Genomic DNA, 19,975 nt, shown 5'->3' with positions numbered 1-19,975 from the left:
GTCGGGAAACGGCCGGGCCGGCGTTCATTCCCAGCCATGAGCGCCGGCCACTCGGGCAACTTGCTTTTTATTCGGGACAAAGCGTCCGGGCGGCGTTTCCTTTGTGACACCGGCACCCAACTGAGCATCATACCCGCCTCCGAGCAGGACAGGCGGGACGCCGTTTGCGGCCCCTCTTTTTGTCGCTGCTAATGGCTCGGCCATACGCACTTTCGGCCCACGCGACGTCACCCTCTGCTTCGGCAGCCAGCGCTTTCAGTGGACCTTTGTGACCGCCTGCGTCCCCATGGCTTTGCTGGGCGCCGACTTCCTCTGCGCGCACGGGCTGCTGGTCGACGTCAAACGTCGTCGCCTTGTCAACGCCGAGACCTTCAGCTCCCTGGCGTGCACGATGAGCAGCTCCGCGCCGACCGAACTGGCGTGCGCCTTCCCGACGGCGAATGAGTTCGCTCGCCTGCTCGCGGAATTCCCGGCCCTCACGCGGCCGACGTTTTCGGCCGTCGCAGTGCGGCATGGGATCGAGCACCACATACCCACTATGGGCCCGCCGGTCTACGCCAGGGCCCGCCGCCTCGACCCGGCCAAGCTCGCCGTGGCAAAGGCCGAGTTCGACGCGTTGGATCACCTCGGCATCGTGCGGCGCTCCAATAGCGCGTGGGCCTCACCACTGCACATCGTGCCAAAGCCGGGGGGCGGATGGCGCCCGTGTGGCGACTACCGCCGCCTCAACGGCGCTACCACCCCCAACAGGTACCCGATCCCGCACATCCAGGACTTTTCCGCCCGTTTGGCGGGACGGGTCATATTTTCCAAAATTGACCTGATACGGGGATACCACCAGGTACCTGTCCGGGCGGCCGACGTCCCGAAGACGGCCGTCATCACGCCGTTCGGCCTGTTCGAATTTTTGAGGATGCCGTTTGGCCTCAAGAACGCGGCCCAGGCGTTCCAGCGCTTAATGGACGGCGTGTTACGCGACCTGCCATTTCTTTTCGTCTATCTGGACGACATCCTCGCCGCCAGCACGTCCCGCGCCGAGCACCTCCTCCACCTCCGAACACTGTTCAGTCGCCTCAGCGAGCATGGCTTAATTGTCAACCCGGCCAAATGCCACTTCGGCACGACGACCGTTGACTTTTTGGGCCACCGCATCACCAAGACCGGGGCCGTGCCGCTGCCGACCAAGGTCGAGGCCATCACCACGTTCCCGCGTCCCCGTTCCATCAAGGCCCTACAAGAGTTCCTTGGCATGGTGAATTTCTATCACCGATTCGTGCCCCGCACTGCTCAGCTCATGCGGCCCCTTTACGAGGCCCTCCGAGGCAAGCCGGCCAAGCATGACATCGTTTGGTCCGCGGCCATGGACGCGGCCTTCGCGAGCGCAAAACGGGCCCTCGCCGACGCAACGCTGCTGGCTCACCCGGTGCTCAACGCGCCCATCGCCCTCACTACGGACGCCTCCAAATACGCGGTGGGCGCCGTCCATGAACAATGGGTGGACGGGGTTTGGCAGCCACTCGCTTTTTTCAGCCGGCAGCTCCGGCCGAACGAGTTAAAATACAGCACGTTCGACCGCGAGCTGCTCGGTCTATTCCTGGCCGTTCGCCATTTCCGACACCTCCTGGAGGGCCGCCCGTTCACGGCTTTCGTCGACCACAAGCCGTTGGTCTACGCAATGGCCAAAGTCACGGAGCCGTGGTCGGCCCGCCAGCAGCGCCACCTCTCCGCCGTGTCGGAATTCACCACGGACATCTGGCACGTCGCCGGCAAAGACAACGCCGTGGCCGACTGTCTTTCTCGGGCCAGCGCGAACGCGGTCCACCTTGGCGTGGACTTCGCGCTCATGGCGGCCGACCAGACCACCGACACCTCGGTGCAGGCCCTCCGGGCGGCGGACACGGACCTCCGCCTGGCCGACATCCCCTTCGCGGGCACCGTCCTGCTCTGCGACGTCTCCCAGGGCCAGCCTCGCCCCATCGTGCCCGTTTCCTGGCAGCGCCGCATCTTCGCCTCCATCCACGGCCTTTCTCACCCGGGCCGGAAAGCTTCTCAGAAGCTGGTGTCGGCGCGTTTCGTCTGGCACGGCCTTCGACGGAACGTCCGTGACTGGGCCAGCGGGCCAAGGTCCACCGCCACACCCAGGCCCCGCTAGCACCTTTCACCGTGCCTGCACGGCGTTTCGACCACGTCCACGTGGACCTGGTGGGTCCCATGCCCCCATCGCGGGGGTTCACCCACCTGCTCACCATGGTGGACGGGACCACCAGGTGGCCGGAGGCCGTGCCCCTCACCTCCACCACCACCGCCGACGTGGCGCAGGCGTTCATCGCCACCTGGGTCGCGCGCTTCGGCGCACCGGCAGACATCTCGTCCGACCGCGGCCTACAGTTCACGTCCTTACTTTGGGGCGCGGTCGCCCGCTCGTTAGGGGTCACGCTGCACCGCACCACGGCCTACCACCCCCAAGCCAATGGGTTGTGCGAGCGGTTTCACCGCTCCATGAAGGCCGCACTCATGGCCGGCCTTCAGGACGACGGTTGGACCGACCGGCTGCCGTGGGTCCTCTTGGGCCTCCGCATGGCCCCCAAGGAGGACCTCCGGGCATCCGCCGCCGAGCTCGTCTACGGCCAGCCGCTCCGCGTCCCGGGCGAGTTCGTGCCCGAAGCTACCAGTCCCTGGTCCGCCGCACACCAGCGCTCGGACCTCCAGGAGGCCGCCCGCCGATTTGCCCCCGTGCCAACGTCCCGCCACGGTGGCCCCCAGTCCTACGTCCCCCCGGCGCTTCGCACAGCGGAGTACGTCTTTGTGCGTCATGACGCGCACCGGGGTCACTCCGGCCGCCGTACCACGGGCCCTTCCGGGTCCTGCGACGGGGCGACAAGTACTTCGTCGTCGACGTCGGCGGCCGGTCGGACCGGATCTCTGTGGACCGCCTCAAACCGGCGCACGTGGACGTCGACCGACCACCACGGTTGGCCCTTCCTCTGCGGGTCTACAGTTCCCCCCGCTCGACCACCCACCACCGGATCGGACCCCCCCCCCCCCCCGCCCCACGACCCTCCAGGGGTCGCTTCGGCCGGGTCATCCGGACCCCCCTTAAATTGACCCTGCCGGTGCAGGTCGATTCTGGAGGGGCGTGTGTAGTGGTTCCCGCTGAATGTACACAATCGCCTTGCACCTGCCAGGACGTGGCCAGGGCGCGATCGCCATGCCGGGCTCGTCCGGACGGGCCCAGACGCGCCTCTCCTGGGCATGCCCGGACTCGCTGTTCCCGGGCACGCCCGAACCTCCCGGGCACGCCCGGTCTCGTCTTTCCCGGGCATGCCCGCTCTCGCCTTTCCAGGGCTCGCCCAGAGCGCCCGGGCACGCCCAGCCTCGACTTGCCAGGCCGCGTCCAGGACGCCCGGGCATGTCCAGACTCGCCTTTCCAGGGCTCGCCCAGAGCGTCCGGGCATGCCCGCTCTCGCCTTTCCAGGGCTCGCCCAGAGCGCTCGGGCACGCCCAGCCTCGACTTGCCAGGCCGCATCCAGGACGCCCGGGCATGTCCAGACTCGCCTTTCCAAGACTCGCCCTTGACACCCGGGCATGCCCGGTCTCGGTTTTCCCGGGCAAACGCCCGGGCATAAATGTGTATATATATTGCTGCCCGATAAACGGGCTTTTTAGAATACCTGAGCTGTTTTTTTTCAATAAAGCAACTCGGACGAATTCCGTCTTTGGTCGCGTCAATTCTTTCGACTCGCGTTGGAGCGCAGCTCCTTCAGTAAAATCAATTAATCCCCCGAGGTAATGTCATCAATCATGTCATTCAGGAAGTGTTATCCAAAATTGCTCCATGTTTATTATATATTAGGAATGCAATGTTGTAGTTGATAGTTGAAACGTTAGACAGTCTTCCGCAGTAAAGAGTATGAATTAAATAATGACTGAGTCATCACAGCAAGTCTTACATGACGTCATCAACGAATAAATATGCCAATTCGTTGTGTGTTCTCCGATCCCACTGTTCGTGCACTGACTTTCATTCTCGATCATCAAGGTCTACCACGACCCACAAACGATGTTTGTAAAAGGAGACAGACACACACATCGATCTTCTTTGGGCTGTCACGACTTCAAATGAATGGACGGATGTGCAGACAAAGGCCTTATGGCTTTATGTCTGTGAAAATCATTTACAAGCTGCAGCAGGAGTCTCTCGTTTCACTAAATGATATACAGCATCGTTCAATGGAGATAACACCGAGAGGTAGACCGTTCGCTGCTGTTACCTGACTCACCGTGATCGCACACCTGGCCCGTGTAACCGGCATGGCAGACGCACGTGCCGGCGAGACAGGAGCCGTGCCCCCCGCACAAGGGGTCCAGGCACTCTGTGGCCGAAAACTCACACTCGACACCTTTCCATCCATCGAGACACACGCAGCGACCTCGGATGTAATCTCCATTGCCGCTGCACAGTTCGAAGCAGGGAGCTGCACCACACATGACAAATAGAAGCACAATAATCAAAATTTACTACATTCTTTACTTACAAAAGAGTTCTTACTCTGAAATATACAGTCGGTTCGCATTAAGACAAATTTGAAAAGATTAAATAAATAAAAAATTTAATTAAACTAATTAATTAAAATAAATTAGATTAAATAAATTAATTGAGTAGATTAAATAAATGAAATGAAAAAAAATAAAAATAATAATAAATAAAATAAATAATTAGATTAAATCAATTAATTATATATATATATATATATATATATATATATATATATATATATATATATATATATATATACACAAAGAATTAAGTTAAGCACCCCCCCCCCGTTTTTTTACAACCTCGCACATTACAAGTTTGTTGTCGTCAAAACAGTGTAATATACCCATGATATTGCTATATTTTCTGGAGAAGTGATATTATGGTCACATAAAAACATAACAATCATGCCGTTTTCAATATTTTATTCTGAATAATTTAAGGTGAAATTTTTTGGGAATTTTAGGCATATTTTCACCTCAATTTAAGTATGGAGCTATAGGTCCATCACGGACAGTGTGGATGACGTTTATGTTTTCTAACGTACAGTCATTGTTCTGAGAAGACCTCTAGCGATCTTTGCGTCAATAACGTGTGTAGGACCCACGTGATCGGATCACTGACTCAACCAATCACTTTTTTTCACTTTGATCACTCAATTTCATCAATGGATAATTGCTAATGTCATACCAATCATTATTTGATCTCACATACCTTAGAATATATGCCAATGTATACATATACACAAAGAATATATATTAGGGGGTGCTTACCTTAATTCGTTGTGTAGGGGTGCTTAACTTAATTCTTTGTGTATATATACATACATATACATACAGTCGGTTTGTATTAAGTTTGTTTGTATTTGTTTGTATGTTGTTTGTATTTTGTATTTTGTCCAAAAAAAAGTCGTGTTTATTTCCTAACTGTATTTATACTGTTGCGGATATGAGGACTGTATTTTTTTTTTGATTGTGTGCTTTATTATTATTATTATTGTTATTCTGCGCCTCCTGCCTCCGGAGCTGTGTAAAGGTCAAAAGGGCGTCCCATAATTAGTCCACAAGCATACACGTCAGCCAATCATAGAATACCCCTGTTCGATAGGTATATCTTATTCTGTGTTTTAGGGTAAGGCTGTGTCTCCCATTAATAGAAATACTCCATTGCACCAGTGAAAGAGATAGATTCCCTTCATTCCCACTCCCAAAACTTCCATTTCCCCTTTCGTCTTTGCCAGGCCTCGAGTGCCATTGCCAATTACCTCCCTTCCAATTGCCAACTGCATTTTGGGCGGTTTTCCCTTCATCCGCCATTGACCACGAGGCAGGGTTGGGGAAGAAAGGCGGGTCCCCACCTCGTCATAGAGGGGAGGAGTGAACCAGCCCTTGCCGACCAACCCAGAACGAGGGGTTGGCTTTAGAGGGCGGAGAGAGAACGTTTTGGGGAGGTTCGCAAAAGGGTCAAGGGTGGGGCTTATATAACCCGAGGCAGAGGCCCCCAGAGAGAGTCGAGGAGGGAGGAGATCAGAAGACAGAAAGGCCTTGAGTTGGACTAAGCAAGAGAGGAAGTTGTTGGACTGGGTGGGACTAAGAAAGAGAGAGAAAGAGTCCTGAAGCTTGTGAGGGAAGGAGAGAGAACCCGTCACACCAACCCCCCACCAGCCGTGTTGGCTCCACCAAGCGTTCACCTCCACCAAGGCTCCACCAAGCTCTGCGTTGGCTCCACCAAGCGTTCACCTCCACCAAGGCTCCACCAAGCTCCGCATTGGCTCCACCAAGCATTCACCTCCACCAAGGCTCCACCAAGCTCCGCGTTGGCTCCACCAAGCGTTCACCTCCACCAAGCTCCGTGTTGGCTCCACCAAGCGTTCACCTCCACCAGGGCTCCACAAAGCTCCGCGTTGGCTCCACCAAGCTCCGCGTTGGCTCCACCAAGCGTTCACCTCCACCAAGCGTTCACCTCCACCAAGCGTTCACCTCCACCAAAGCTCCCCCAAGCTCCGCGTTGGCTCCACCAAGCGTTCACCTCCACCAAGCGTTCACCTCCACCAAAGCTCCACCAAGCTCCGCGTTGGCTCCACCAAGCGTTCACCTCCAGCCATCCACCTCCTGCCATTCCTGTCATTCCCCGCGTGAGTCTGTCTTTTGTTTGTTCTGTCCTGGGTTAATTAAGACTGTAGGTAAGCTAGTATTTGCACTGTGTCACCTGCGTCTTATGTGTTGTAAATAAACGTGACTGCTTTCTTTTTGCTTATGTGTGTAAATAGTAAATAAATTTAGTAGTATTTCCAAACCTTTCTTTGCCTTCGTCTTCCTCTTTGCATTCGTCGTTTTAGTCTTTTCCCTCATTGAGCAGCCGCGGTGCGATCCGGCCAACGTTTGGGTGGAATCGGGTTCTAATCGGGGAATAACTGTTCGGTCGCGGTAATACACCACCGCTCGGTCAAAATAACATCTTTAACCGCGTCCGCAACAATTGGTGTCGGGGAGTGAGATACGGACCCGAAGCGTGCTTAACGCGCTCAAAATTACAAGCTGCTGGAAATTTGTGTTGTTTTACAAAAACCCGAATTTTGAAATCGCGCCATGGCTGGTCAAGGCGATCGGATGCCGGTGGGTGAGCTAGAGATAGACGGGGTGGAATCGACCCAGGACCTCGGGGAAATGTATATGGAGGATGTGGTTGAGGGGGTATCAGACGCGCAAAATGGCGCTCTCGCGCATGAGGTTTCAGGCGCGCAAAATGGCGCCTTTGCGCACGCGGTTACAGCGGCACCAAATCTAGCCGCGCCCGTGACCGTAGCAGCGCTGCTGGGGGATTCGGACCTGTTTGTGTTACAAATGGGAGCCCTTATGGACAGGCTAGAAGCCAAAATGGGGAACCGGATGGATGCTCAGAGTGAGCAAATGGGGAACCGGATGGATGCTCAGAGTGAGCAAATGGGGAACCGGATGGATGCTCAGAGTGAGCAAATAAAGGCTCAGAGTGAGCAAATGGGGGCAATGGGGGGCAAAATGGGCGAAATGGGGGGCAAAATGGGAGAAATGGGGGAACGGCTAGAAGCTAAATTTGAGGGGTTAGACAACGGGATAAAAGAGGTAAAGAATGGGTTAACGGGGGTGGAAAATAGAATGGCTGCCCAGGAGAATCAGTTAGAGGGGGTGAAAAATGGGTTAATGGGGTTAGAAAATAGGATGGAAGACAAATTGCGGGAAATAGGGGAGCAATCCGCCCGGGAAATCGAACAGATGGGGAACCAGATGGAGGAGATGAAGGAGGAGATACGACGAGGTGTAAGTGAGGAGGTCTCGGGGGTACGCGAGGAGGTAAAGCGAGGCGAAAAGCGTATAGAGAAAGAGGTGAGAAATAATACGGCGAGGTTACAAGGGGGAATAGAGGGCCTGACGAAGGGAGGATAACAGCTGACAGTGGGACAAAAGGAACTAGTGGACCAGGTGGAAAAGAACACGGCAATAATCGGGGGGTTAAAGGCGACACAAAAAGAAATTAAAAATGACTTAATAGCGACACAGAGGCAATGTCAGATGGTACGTGAGGGACTGACAATGAGGTTGGACGAGGTGACAGAGGTAATGGAGACAAAGGACCGGCAGGTGAGGATGCACATAGAGACGGTCACGGTAGCCTTAGAGGACGAACTTGAGGAGACGCACCGGGGAATAAAAGAGGTGAAGCAAAAGTTAAAGGAGGTGTTAGAGGGGGTGAGTGAAATTAAGAAGAGACGGACAGAAACTAAAAGAGAAATCCAGGAGGAGGTGATGGAATATGTACAAGGTCGGTGCTCAACTCATAATGTGATGCTCACTAACCAAATAAAGAGTTTGCAGGTGGCAGAAGAGGTGCGACGAAGAGGTGCCAAGGTGAGTGGCGATATAATCGGAAATGTACATGATGTGAGGGGAGCTTCAGTCGGCTTGGGGGTTGTTGTGGACCCGGGTGTTCGTGAGAGGCCGTTGGTGAAGTGTGTGACAGGTCTGGTGTGCGAAAAACGAGGTGTGTGAGAATGTCCGACCATGGGGTGTGTGAGGAAAAAGTGCGCGCCAAGGAGTGAGTGTGCTGTCAAGAGTGAGTCGGTCGTAGCGCGTGTGCGAGGGAGCACATGGAAGCGCGTAGTGAGGAGTGTTACAGAGGATGTAACGGGAGAGTGTGCCGTCAAGAGTGAGTCGGTAGTAGCGCGTGTGCGAGGGAGCACATGGAAGCGCGGTGTGGTGAGTGTTACGGAGGAAGTAACGAAAAAGTGTGCGCAAGAGGATGCGCTAGAAAGGTGTGTAACGGACGGGTGCATGGGGAAAGAGTGCGCTGTCAAAAGTAAGGAAGAATGCACACCTGTGGTGAGTGTTACAGAGGGTGTAACGGGAGAGTGTGCACGAGAAAGGTGTGTAACGGACAGGGGCATGAGAAAAGAGTGCGCTGTCAAGGGTAAGGGTGAGTGCGCGACCGAGAGTGGAGGTGAAAGTAGTGACAGTGACACGGAGCGTGAGTTGGTTGTGACAGGTGAGCGAGGATGTACACCTGGCATGGAAGGATGCACACCTGGAATCAGTAGCGGACTGGGTCTTAAAACCGGCCCGGGCATCCTTCACCTAGGTCGGCCCATTATTCATTAATATGTTGCTTATCTGAGAAAATAGACAAAATGCTTGAAAAAAAAACAACGAAATAAAATCCACTAAAAATAAAATTTATTTTCAGTAACACAAGCACATGTCATGTGTAAGAGAGTAGGTGCCTGCGCAGTTCGCTGCTTCTGGCAGCCACACCATCAATGATATCTTTATTTTCAAGTTTGGCCAGGATCCCTTTTTCCACAGACATCAACATGAACGCATCAAGATGTTCTTGCATCTGAGTAGGTGCCTGCGCAGTTCGCTGCTTCTGGCAGTCACACCATCAATGATATCCTTAGTTTCAAGTTTGGCCAGGATCCCTTTTTCCACAGACATCAACATGAACGCATCAAGATGTTCTTGTGTCATTGTACTTCGCAGACGGCTTTTGATTCTCTTCAAAGCAGAGAAAGACTGTTCACATGCCACTTGTGACACAGGCAGCGTTAGCAGCAGCTTGTAGGCAAGCCCAATGCTCTTGTAGACATCAGTGAAGAGGTTGAACTTGAGGAGCACCTTGTAGCAGCAGAGAGGACAGGCTTTACATGACTTCCATGTACTTGGCAGAGTCTTCCTGTCCTGTTCAGACTCACTGTCCTCCTGCACTGTATAAGCATCTGCTACTGATTGTTTCAGTGTTGACCATTGTTCTCCAAGGCTTCGCAGTTCTTTTCGTAGTTGTTCCGCAGTGACACCATCATCAAATCTCAGCAAATGTTTATGCAGCTCTTCCATAGGTCCCGATGACACTTGATCAAAGTTCCTTGGGTGAAGAAGTGAGAGATCAGCATACAATGTTGATGTTGCTGATCTGTCAAACCGCTGCTCAATGCTGCTCACAATAGTGTCCACTATTCGGTTGTACACTTCAATGCGATACTTCTTTACTAGGTCAGTAGCTGATGTAGCCTCATCTATGAACAGTTCGCCATCAATGCGTTTGTGTCGTCTTTGCCGTTTTATAGGAAGGGACTCTTCCATAACAAGATTTACATCCATTTCATCCAGCTGGTCATTAGCCCATTGAACAAACATTGCAGCTGCATCATGACAAGCTTGGAAGTCATACCGTAGCATCTGCATATTCTCTAGCAATTCATCCACCATCCGGTGCACAGTCAGCAGATCCAATTGCACAGTTTGTAGATACTTGGAGAGTGCTGCAGTGCAGGAGAATACTTGCAGATATACTTGTGCAGTCAGAATTGTTTCAAACTTCAGGAGACTGTCAATGTGTCCCTTCACCGTGGCCTTAACAGCTGCTTGGATCTGGTCAGCAACTAGTATGGCATTAACAGTGGTGATAACTTCCCTGAAAAGCGCTCCAGTTGGGTTGTTGAATGAACCAAAAACCTTCTTCAAGGCGGCATCCTTTGACCACCATCTAGTTTCTCCGATAGTTCCCATTCGTTTCACAGTAGTGGAGTGTCGACTCCAGATGTTCATTCGCTGATAAGATTCCCGAAAGAATACTGCAATGTCATTCAGTAGTGAGAACAGTGATGCGCTATTCACCACAACACTTGTAGCTTCGGTCACAACGAGATTTAACACATGTACGTGGCACTAAACATGGATCTGCATTGGAGCTTCCTTTGATAGCAGAGTACTGAAGCCTTTGTAGCACCCCTGCATGTTTGCTGCACCATCAGTTGAGTTTCCAACACAGTTCTTGAGGTCAAGATTCAGTCCTAACAAGACTTCAGAAATAAGTTGCACAAAAGCTTCACCAGTAGATTCCTCACATTTCACCACACTCACTAATCTTTCTTGGATAGTGCCAGTGCTATCAACATATCTAAGAACAACAGAGCACTGGTCTTGTGTTGAGATGTCTTGAGTGGTATCAATTTCCACAGCAAACATGTCTGTTACTTCTTCAGAAATCCACTGACGTATCTTATCCCAGATAACTGTGATAACATAATTCACTGTAGTTTTAGACAGCAAAGTTACCAAGGAGCCTCGACCTCGTGAACTCTTTGCCTTCTCATGTTGCTTCTTGCTGTTCTGGACAACATGAGAGAGATGATCGGCTGTGCAGGAATCATACTTCCGAAGTAGTTTTACAACTTCCAGAAATGTACCATGGTCGATGTCCTCATTGTCAGTGTGTATGCTGCTTCTTCATTACTTCCTCTGTAGCTCAGTCCCCTCTTACCAATGAGTTTGACCACATCCACAACTCTTTCCATCACTTGTCGTCTCTTTCTAACCTCATCATGATGGCTACGTGCGAGCAGGTGAGAAACGCTGGACTGTTGTCGATCTACCAGGTATGCTGTAGAGCATCTCAAATGAAAAGAAGAGCGTTCATGTTCTTCAACACGTGTATGTACATGTCGCCAGTCAGTCATTCCCTCGATGAATGTGGACCAGTCTGAGGTGCTGGAAAACGCCAAGCACACTGACCAGTGAAGAGAATGATTGTCCTTGTATAACAACCACCATCTGTTTGTACCATATTTTCGCATGAAACACCTCTTGACCACTCGGTTGCCAGTTTTTTGATTAGGGTGGTAATTCCAAAACAGCAAACAATCTTCATCTCTACATGGTTTCTTAAAGTAGTTAATCGAGGGGTATCCCTCCTCTGCAAGTGTAGCAGCTGCAGCAGGTACATCTCTCTCAGCTGACCGCACCTGTTCGTGTTCACCAATTTGCACCAATTCTGCCGATTCAGCTGCCAATCGATCATCTACCAATTCAGCTGCTGATGGTCCAGCTTCCGATTCAGTATCCTTATCCTGACTTCACCAGTTCACTGACTCCACTGACTTCACCAGGCTCAGTATTAGTACTCTTGAACAGATCCAAAAGGTTTCTGCACTTTGAAGCACTATCTGACAGTTTCTTTTTCTTTCGATCACGTTCCTTCTCAGCACCTCCTTTTCTTCTCTTCTGGTTTGCTTTATCCATTGTTGGTTACAGATGCAGATGCTGAAAAAAAAATAATTAGCGTCGTAAGTCAGTTCGTGACATTGCTATCAATACTAGATCAGTAGTCAGTAGACCTATCTAAACTTACTTGGCCTATCGGCTCAAAATCCTTTTTACTGTTGATTTGGTAGTTTTAACAATGAAGGAAACACATATCGGGAGTACATACGACATAGCGATTGTGAATGTGACGGAAAAAAAATTGAATGATTTTGTACGGTACCTATTCTTCAGCTTAGAACTTCAAGATAGACGACATTGCTGATAAAAGTTCCTTTTCTCTCTTTGAAGTTCTTGGCAAACATTTTTATATTGTCACTGCTGCTAACGCGACGCCATGGCATTATTCATAACATTCATTCATTCATTCATTCATTTAATGATCATTAAACATTATTCTTACGCTCATTAAACGTTCATTAAACGATTACGAAAATAAAAACGAAAAACATTACGAAATTACGTTCACACCGTCACATCAAATACTACCGTGAACACAAAAGTCACAAACATCGTCACAAACGTTACGTTACGTAATTCAAACCGTGAACACATCGAATATTGGAGAGCCCATTGCGCAAAGGATTTGTTTTCTCTGGTATGTGTTACTGGGCGGGTACCGTTGTTAGTAATTATAATGAGGCGTCAGGGGCGACCTTTTGAACTTTTGATATTTAGCAGGGAATCCCCGGAAATGGAGGCAGAAGTTTTCCGTGACAAATTATTTTCAGCAGTTTTTTTATCCAGCCCAGCGGCCCATTTTTTACCCAGCGGTCCCAGCCCACCGGGCATTGCCCAAATGCCCTATGGTCAGTCCGCCCATGCCTGGAATGGTAGAGCGTGTGTGGGAATGCACACTTGAGTTGGTCGTGAGGCACGTGGTTGGGTGTGCGAGTGAGAGCACACCTGTGATAGTCACAGAGGAGGTGACCGAGAAGGGGGCGCGAAGAGGTGTGTTGGTGAGGTGTGCGAGCGACGAATGCGTGCAAAGGTGTTCGGTGGTCAGGTGTGTGACCAAGTCTGTGAGTGGAATGAGTGTACCTGGGTGTGTAAGAGAAGGTGCAATGACCAAGAGCAGGGAAACGGCTGGATGTATGAGCAAAAAAGGGGTAGCGTATGCGTGTAAGCATGCAGGTGAGGCATCGACGGTAACCGGGTTAGCGGTTAGAGCGACTTATAGCCGAATCGGGCCCTCGGTGCGTGCCAGGCTTCGCGTGCCGCGAGAACCAGCGGGGATCCGATCCACGGCGGGTTCGAAAGGACCGCCGTACGCGATCCACGCTGGGCCTCGCTTGGAACGGCCGCGTCCGTGCTCCACTAGGCGGAGCGGGCAGCCCGATAGGAAGGGTCGTCATGGCGACCACTTTTTATTGAGACGTTCCGGCAGGTCGAGATCGGGCAATTGGATGCCTCCGCGCCGAGGTGGTGCGTGGGATCTCGGCCCGGGTAAGCCTCCTTCCCTGCACCGAATGTCGGACGCATCCAACCGCCGGCACCAAACAACCCGCATTCATTGCTCGGCTGTACGAAGCCGGGCTGTAGACGTGAATTGGCGCACCGAGAGGATCTAATAAGTATACGGGTGATGAGGTTAGTGTTTTGGACCCAAAATTAGAAAAAGGCAAAATTTGATGATTGGCAAAGGATTGGCAGAGTGATGATTGGTAATGGTACAGTGATTGGCAGATGATTGGCAAATTTTTGATTTGTTGGATTTGGACGAGCGAAATTGATAGTAGGACCTCCCCGATGTGGTGGGATGGCAATCCACCATCCCTCACGGGGGGGGGGGGGGGGGCAAAGGAGCACTAGGCTTATGGGGTTGATGGCAGTGAAAACTAGCCCGGGGTTTTTTTTTTTTTTTTTTTGTATATGGGTGGGTTAGGATATTGTGTGTAGGGCCCTAGAAGATGACATTAGGTAACGTTAAGGTTAGTTAGTGACTGATACCTGTCGTGGGGACGCAGGTAGATTAGAGTGGATGATAATGACGTGGGAGCGCAATAGTTTAAAGGGACGACTGGGAAGCGCAAGTTTCAGAGGGGAGTAGTTAGATGAGATGATGCCGTGTGTTTGAGGATTGAACAGGTGTGATTGCACAGGTGTGCAACTGAACAGGTGGATGGAGCAGTGTATGAGTGAGTGAAGGTGATTGTGTATTGTGATGACCAAATGGTCCAGGAAGAAAGGAGGGTGCAGGTGGCACCAGGTATGATTGCACAGGTGTGCAACGACAGGTATGAGGAACAGGTGTATGTGGCTATGTGGAATAAATGGTAGTGTGGAATATCTGGAGTATTGGAATGGATGGTCGTGGAGTGAGTATGGCGGAAATTGTGGAGTGGAGTGGATGGTGCGAAGGTGTGAATGGGGGAAGGATGGACCCCCATCACGGATACCCGGGGTGGGTAGTGTAAGTGTTAGGTAGAGGGTACAGGTAAATTGTGGTTGGATATTGGCATCTGTGGTGCGGTTGGAAGAATGATGTTTGGATGGGTGCATTAGTGTTGTGGAAATGGCTGGGCGTGTAGCCTGTTAGTGTGTGTAGTTGGTTTGGGCACTCCACCACTATGAGGATGTCGGCCAGGTGAGGCCGCAGGTGGGCTCTGGGAGCCGGTAGTTGTTGTGGATGGGGCCTGAGGATCCGGAGGACGGACCCGGGTAGCCCAGTGCCAGAGGGCACCGAGTGGGGTGACAGAGCCAGGAGGGGCCTTCCCCAGTTAGATAGGTTAGGGTGAGGAGCAGGTAAGCTCGGGAGGCAACTGCAGTGGTGGAGGTGTGCAGGTGGGTAGACCTGCTGGGAGAGCTACACATCACAGCCCAGAAATTGTGCAAGGGCACCGGGAGATGAATCGGGGGAGTGAGACCCCAAATTGAGAAGCACCACAGTTTGGTCAAGGGGAATTGGTTTTTAGAACCCATAGTGTAAGTTGGCCAATGGATTGGCAGGGAAAGACCCCGGGTAGTGTAAAGTGTGTTAAAATCATTTAGAGGATAGTTAGGATGAAGGATCTCCTCGCACCATCTGCATCCACTCACCTGAGGTGACAGGTACTCCACACCATGCCATGTTTTGATTATTTTTTATGATGCAAATGTTTGGATTGTGAGACGCATCATGACGTGGGTGTGACATTGTGCTTGATGTTCCATCTCTTCCTCCTTATGAGGATTGATGATGAATTGGGTGATGGCAAATTTTGGTTAGAGGGATTGTGGTGACGAATTTGGTAGAGAGGAAATATGGGGAGACGTGACAGTAGCGACGGATTGGTAATGTGTAGATTTTGTACATATGGAGTAAGGGCAAGGGTAGTGTAGGTGACAGGGGGGTGACGTACGGTAGGGACGAGCTTTCTCACTTCGCTCTCCGTACGCATTTCGCCTTGCATTGCCTTATTGATGTGTACCCTTGTGACCTTACCCCTCGCTCATTTGTCTCTTTTGTCTCCCACATGACCTGTGCGCCATTGGGCGCCGAGGGGAGCGTGCGTGAGTCGGCCATTGTGCGCCCGGCACTCTCAGAACCAGCTGTCTGCATCGATGCACCACATTATGGACCACATGCCTGTGGCCGAGCACCACTGATGGACCCCATGGGTTGGGGCATGGCCCCTCTGCTGGAACCGGCCATGAGGGCCCGAAATCTTGCTGGCGGACCTGGGCCACAGGGCACCGATGCCCCACAGGTGAACCACACGTAGTCGGCCCTGTGGGCCATAAATAAAATAAAATAAAAAGGACACATTGGGTGCAAGTTTTAATACAAATAGGCCGCCAGTAAGAAAATGAAAGAATGACAACTGGAAGACAATAATAATAACCAGCAGAGGGAGCCGAATAGCAAGAGATCACCTGCAGGGTTAGGGGTTGTTTGGTTATTTTTTATTGTTGAACATTGATGAACAGTGATGACTGCACCGATTGGTGCTTGGGGGTGTATTGGTGCGTTTTTGGGTGCTTTCATGGTGCGTCGATGCAGAGCAGACTGTCTCCCCCCCAGAAAGAACAATCACAGGTCCTGGGTTAGTCTTGTAAATAAAAGTAGTGTCAATTGTAAATAATGCTCCCCACCGTCAATGTATAGTTTGAAGACCATTCCGCAATTCGGTTAACTGTGGGCGTAAGTCTGTTAGGCAGGGTGCAATGGAGCAGCGGGACACATTTATTTATGTTTTAAAAACTGTCGCACTCAGGGTCAGGTTAAAAGTAGAGGGAACTACACCTACGTGTCACATTAAATAAAGGTTGTCGGCCCGGGCCGTGCCTAAGAGGAGGAGGGTGCAGTGTTGCGGATATGAGGACTGTATTTTTTTTTTTGATTGTGTGCTTTATTATTATTATTATTGTTATTCTGCGCCTCCTGCCTCCGGAGCTGTGTAAAGGTCAAAAGGGCGTCCCATAATTAGTCCACAAGCATACACGTCAGCCAATCATAGAATACCTCTGTTCGATAGTTATATCTTATTCTGTGTTTTAGGGTAAGGCTGTGTCTCCCATTAATAGAAATACTCCATTGCACCAGTGAAAGAGATAGATTCCCTTCATTCCCACTCCCAAAACTTCCATTTCCCCTTTCGTCTTTGCCAGGCCTCGAGTGCCATTGCCAATTACCTCCCTTCCAATTGCCAACTGCATTTTGGGCGGTTTTCCCTTCATCCGCCATTGACCACGAGGCAGGGTTGGGGAAGAAAGGCGGGTCCCCACCTCGTCATAGAGGGGAGGAGTGAACCAGCCCTTGCCGACCAACCCAGAACGAGGGGTTGGCTTTAGAGGGCGGAGAGAGAACGTTTTGGGGAGGTTCGCAAAAGGGTCAAGGGTGGGGCTTATATAACCCGAGGCAGAGGCCCCCAGAGAGAGTCGAGGAGGGAGGAGATCAGAAGACAGAAAGGCCTTGAGTTGGACTAAGCAAGAGAGGAAGTTGTTGGACTGGGTGGGACTAAGAAAGAGAGAGAAAGAGTCCTGAAGCTTGTGAGGGAAGGAGAGAGAACCCGTCACACCAACCCCCCACCAGCCGCGTTGGCTCCACCAAGTGTTCACCTCCACCAAGGCTCCACCAAGCTCCGCGTTGGCTCCACCAAGCGTTCACCTCCACCAAGGCGCCACCAAGCTCCGCGTTGGCTCCACCAAGCGTTCACCTCCACCAAGCTCCGCGTTGGCTCCACCAAGTGTTCACCTCCACCAAGGCTCCACCAAGCTCCGCGTTGGCTCCACCAAGCGTTCACCTCCACCAAGGCTCCACCAAGCTCTGCGTTGGCTCCACCAAGCGTTCACCTCCACCAAGGCTCCACCAAGCTCCGCGTTGGCTCCACCAAGCGTTCACCTCCACCAAGCGTTCACCTCCACCAAAGCTCCACCAAGCTCCGCGTTGGCTCCACCAAGCATTCACCTCCACCAAGCGTTCACCTCCACCAAGCTCCGCGTTGGCTCCACCAAGCGTTCACCTCCAGCCATCCACCTCCTGCCATTCCTGTCATTCCCCGCGTGAGTCTGTCTTTTGTTTGTTCTGTCCTGGGTTAATTAAGACTGTAGGTAAACTAGTATTTGCACTGTGTCACCTGCGTCTTATGTGTTGTAAATAAACGTGACTGCTTTCTTTTTGCTTATGTGTGTAAATAGTAAATAAATTTAGTAGTATTTCCAAACCTTTCTTTGCCTTCGTCTTCCTCTTTGCATTCGTCATTTTAGTCTTTTCCCTCATTGAGCAGCCGCGGTGCGATCCGGCCAACGTTTGGGTGGAATCGGGTTCTAATCGGGGAATAACTGTTCGGTCGCGGTAATACACCACCGCTCGGTCAAAATAACATCTTTAACCGCGTCCGTAACAATACTTTTGATCACATACTATAAGTGGTCCAAAAATCAAGAACCACAGGGTAATAGACACTTGGTCAAAATATCAGAGGTTCATCAGTTAGTGCCGATGAGTGTGTTATGGGGAAAAATAAAACAAAATAAAAAAATACATGTAAAGACTAAGAAAATGCTTTCTGATAGCAAAGATTATTAATTAATTAATCGTCTGGCATTGGCACCCCGAGTTGTTGGCATTTTGAAGGAATCAAAATTTATTTTTTTTGTTTTTTGGGGGGGGGTTTTGTGGGAGCCGAAAACACTTCCATACACCCACGAAGGAATGTGGTCAGGGATCATTTAATATTATCTTTCACATATCTACAAAGGCCTTTCAGATAGCAAATGAGCCTGGTGTTGGCTGAGCGGTTAGGGTGCCGGCTTGGGATCCGAGGATCCTGGGCTCGAATCCCGGTCGATCGCTGAATTAACGGCAGGGGGGTTGAGAGTAGCCTGTCATCCTTCCGAGGTCGGAAAATTGAGTACCAGGTCACTGGTAATTCCCTGTTTGTCGTAAAAAGGCGACAAAAAGGGTTGGCGGCAGGAAGGGCATCCGGCCGTAAAACATTGCTTCAAAAAGGGGACCAAAAAACAACAACAACCACAGTCCCCGAAAAAGGCCAATCCCTGCCCTGCAGGGAAAAATGGCCTCTAAAGGTGGTTCACATAGCTACAAAGGCTTAAGCATATAGAGAAACTCAGATATGACTTTCTTCCTTCAATTGTTCAATGTTTCTGGGACAATCAATACATAGACGACTGACTTGAGATGCCCCCACAGGAAGAAATCAAGATGCGGAAGGCCTGGTGACCGAAGAGACCATTCAACAAGACTTCGCCATCCAATCTATTTGCAATTGGAAACTCGTTATTAAAAAAAGCAAGCTCCAGCCTTTCATGTTTGGGTAATTTTGCTGTCATCACTTATCTGGGAAGAAATAAGGGGCAATTAATTGGATGGAATATACATTTAAACGAATATGGAGGGTAAAAATTAATGATTGTAGTTCAACCGCAAAAATCCAATCTGGCTCATGACTTTTGGGCCTTTTGGGCCAAAAAAGTGGGTACCAGAATAAAATGAAAATACGAGGAAAAAATTTACAAAAGGTTAAAATTTTACAAAGGGAATTTCATCGATTCATCCTTGGAAAATGAAATGATCCCACCATACGGAACGGTGTCGCCGATTTAAAGTGATTTGTTGTCACTGTTACAAATTTGTTACGAGTCACTATTAGGTGGTGTATTGGGTCAAGTGCGATGTTAATAAACGTGTGATTTCTAAACTGCTTGTTCTTATGATTATGATTCGATTATGACATCATAATAACTGTATTATTTGGTTCCATATCAAATCAAAAATATAATGTTTTTCAAACTACTGTAGTTACCTTCACTATCGCAGGTGGACAGAGGTTATGTCGTCTGTCTGTGAGCACGATTTCTCAAAAGATTGTGGAAGGATTTGGTGGACGGGTTGGGTGTGTAACAAGGACAACTTTAATTCGAGTTTGGTGAAGATCTGGACCCAGCTAGTAGAATTTTTGAAGTGATTCTTCACCATTAAGAGATGGGGCCAACCAGGCGGAGGGAGGTATGTGACATGACAAAACTGGCCAACCAGGCGGAGGGAGGTATGTGACATGACAAAACTGGCCAACCAGGCGGAGGGAGGTATGTGACATGACAAAACTGGCCAACCAGGCGGAGGTATGTGACATGACAAAACTGGCCAACCTGGTGGAGGGAAGTATGTGACATGACAAAACTGGCCAACCAGGCAGAGGGAGGTATGTGACATGACAAAACTGGCCAACCTGGCGGAGGGAGGTATGTGACATGACAAAACTGGCCAACCAGGCGGAGGGAGGTATGTGACATGACAAAACTGGCCAACCTGGCAGAGGGAGGTATGTGACATGACAAAACTGGCCAACCAGGCGGAGGGAGGTATGTGACATGACAAAACTGGCCAACCAGGCAGAGGGAGGTATGTGACATGACAAAACTG

At 50.7% G+C, this 19,975-nt stretch overlaps 1 protein-coding gene across 1 annotated transcript in view; it reads right to left on the bottom strand.

Annotated features, from left to right (window-relative positions):
- LOC137422414 (teneurin-3) overlaps window positions 1-19,975 on the bottom strand; it is a 419,444-nt gene that overhangs the window by 163,815 nt on the left and 235,654 nt on the right. Inside the window, exon 11 of the mRNA XM_078772563.1 lies at window positions 4,281-4,475. Within this exon, the coding sequence (XP_078628689.1) occupies window positions 4,281-4,475 (195 nt within the window). The remainder of the gene's footprint in view (window positions 1-4,280; window positions 4,476-19,975) is intronic.

The sequence above is a fragment of the Myxine glutinosa genome, chromosome 2, assembly GCF_964187855.1.
Source record: "Myxine glutinosa chromosome 2, kmMyxGlut1.1, whole genome shotgun sequence".
NCBI lineage: Eukaryota > Metazoa > Chordata > Myxini > Myxiniformes > Myxinidae > Myxine > Myxine glutinosa.
Note: the sequence above shows the minus strand (reverse complement) of the source record. Positions and strands in the feature narration are given on the sequence as shown.